This window comes from Hesperophylax consimilis, chromosome 6 (assembly GCF_061612785.1).
Source record: "Hesperophylax consimilis isolate HC1 chromosome 6, BYU_Hcon_1.0, whole genome shotgun sequence".
NCBI classification, from domain to species: Eukaryota; Metazoa; Arthropoda; class Insecta; order Trichoptera; family Limnephilidae; genus Hesperophylax; species Hesperophylax consimilis.
Genome location: NC_142841.1, coordinates 38230899 through 38232621, shown reverse-complemented (window position 1 = coordinate 38232621; position 1723 = coordinate 38230899). Strand labels below are relative to the sequence as shown.

The window sequence follows — 1723 nt, the reverse complement described above, 5'->3', positions numbered from 1 at the left end:
AATTAGAAAATCAATCAAAACCTGTCCCTTGAATTGGATCACATTGGAAAATGTGGCAGAAAACGAATCACTACACCTCTTACTGGCCGCGAAATCAAAGACGCCTGTCTCCAAAACCTCAAAAAGAGTGTGGCTCGTCTGACCTTGATGATCAACGAAGAAGATATCGAAGTCTCCCAAAGGAGAGTCCAGAGGATATTGGCTGAGGAGAACCTCCTTGGTCATCGGCCAGCTAAAAAACCTCGCCTCACAGTAGATATGAGGAAAATACTACTGGAATGGGCCAACGCGCACCAAAATATGACTATAGAGAACTGAAATGTGGTAATTAACATTTCTGTGGTTTTCAAGCTTTCGAAAAATTCCATTAGTTTGATTATGGCCCTTTTTTAAGGTGTGCTTCTCTGACGAGTCCATATTCCAAATTTTGTTGAATTAATCATCGTTCGTCCGATGACGCCCAGGAGAGAAATTTCATCCGGACTGCCTTGTAGAGACTATCAAAGACCCTACCAGTATCATGATGTGGTCAGTCATCTCTTCCAAAGGGATGGGGCGCCTCCACATCGTGCAAGGGACTATGAGGCAGGATCAGTACAGACAAATACTGGAAAATCGATTACTGCCTCAAGTCGGAGAATGGTTCCCTGGTGGCCAGGAATACGTCTTTATGCACAACTCCGCACCCTGTCATAAAGGCAGGACTGTCACTGAATTCCTGGCTGAAAAAAACGTGCAGGTTTTACCTTGGCAGGGGACTTCCCCTAACATGAACCCTATTAAAAATCTGTAGGAGCTCACCACGAGGGAGATTGCCAAGGAGGTGATCACAACGAAGCAGCAGCTCATTGAAACCCTCATCCGGGTGTGGCATCATTCTCTTGACCTAAAGATTACTGCAAAATTGTACATTGAGAGTATACCACGGCGTGTACAAGCTGTTATTGCGGCTTAAGGCGAAATCACGAAATATTGACTTTTTGTTCGATATTGTTTAAAAATAATAAAAAAATAAAATAATCGTAGATTAAGGACAAATACAGTGTTTAATTTTTCAAAATTCAATGTCCTTGTAAATAAATAATAACAACCGCACCTAAAATCATAAACATCTGTGTTTTATGAACACAAAGTGTAAAAAACACATTTTCCATAGGTGTCCCTATTAATATGGCAACCCACTGTATTTCTAAAGTTCTGATAATAATGAGTACGCTATAATGTACTACTACTGCGAATCTGTTAATAATGTGCATACTAAAATGTACCACTACTATTAATCTGTAAATAATGTGCACACTATAGTGTACCACTACTGTTAATCTGTTATTAATGTGCATACTATAATGTACCACTACTGTTAATCTTTTAATAAAGTGCTTACTATAATATACCACTACTGTTAATCTTCGGTGAGTCATTTCATTACTAAAAAATTTTGAGTTTAAACGAAAAAAAAATTATAATATATAATATTTCACGTCGTTTATTCATCAAAAAATAATTGTAATTCAAATAAAAAGGGTCAAATATTATGGTAACGCTGACGTGACATCTTGAGATCCGACGGAAGTTTTTGAAATTCGTAACGGGAAGGTTATTGAATCCCATCATGCATGTATACCTCGTATGTATTGATATCATTTGAAGTTGGATTATTTTTGAATTAGTTTTGTGCGTTGGAATTTTAAGTATCGCAAATCTTGTTAGTAATCTACCTACA

The 1723-nt window shown here is 37.6% G+C and overlaps 1 protein-coding gene across 1 annotated transcript; it reads left to right on the top strand.

Moving 5' to 3' along the window:
• The first annotated feature begins 523 nt into the window (after nucleotides 1-523).
• Nucleotides 524-955, top strand: LOC149423321 (uncharacterized). Its single transcript, XM_089632719.1, has 2 exons — nucleotides 524-739; nucleotides 794-955. Exons 1-2 carry the CDS (start codon nucleotides 524-526, stop codon nucleotides 953-955), a joined length of 378 nt encoding a protein of 125 aa, XP_089488845.1.
• Nucleotides 956-1723: the final 768 nt, after the last annotated feature.

Coding starts and splice junctions, on each gene's coding strand:
- LOC149423321 (XM_089632719.1), top strand. CDS start 524: ATGTGGTCAGTCATCTCTTCCAAAGGGATGGGGCGCCTCCACATCGTG. Junction 740..793: donor TGGCTGAAAAAAACGTGCAG/GTTTTACCTTGG, acceptor AAAAATCTGTAG/GAGCTCACCACGAGGGAGAT.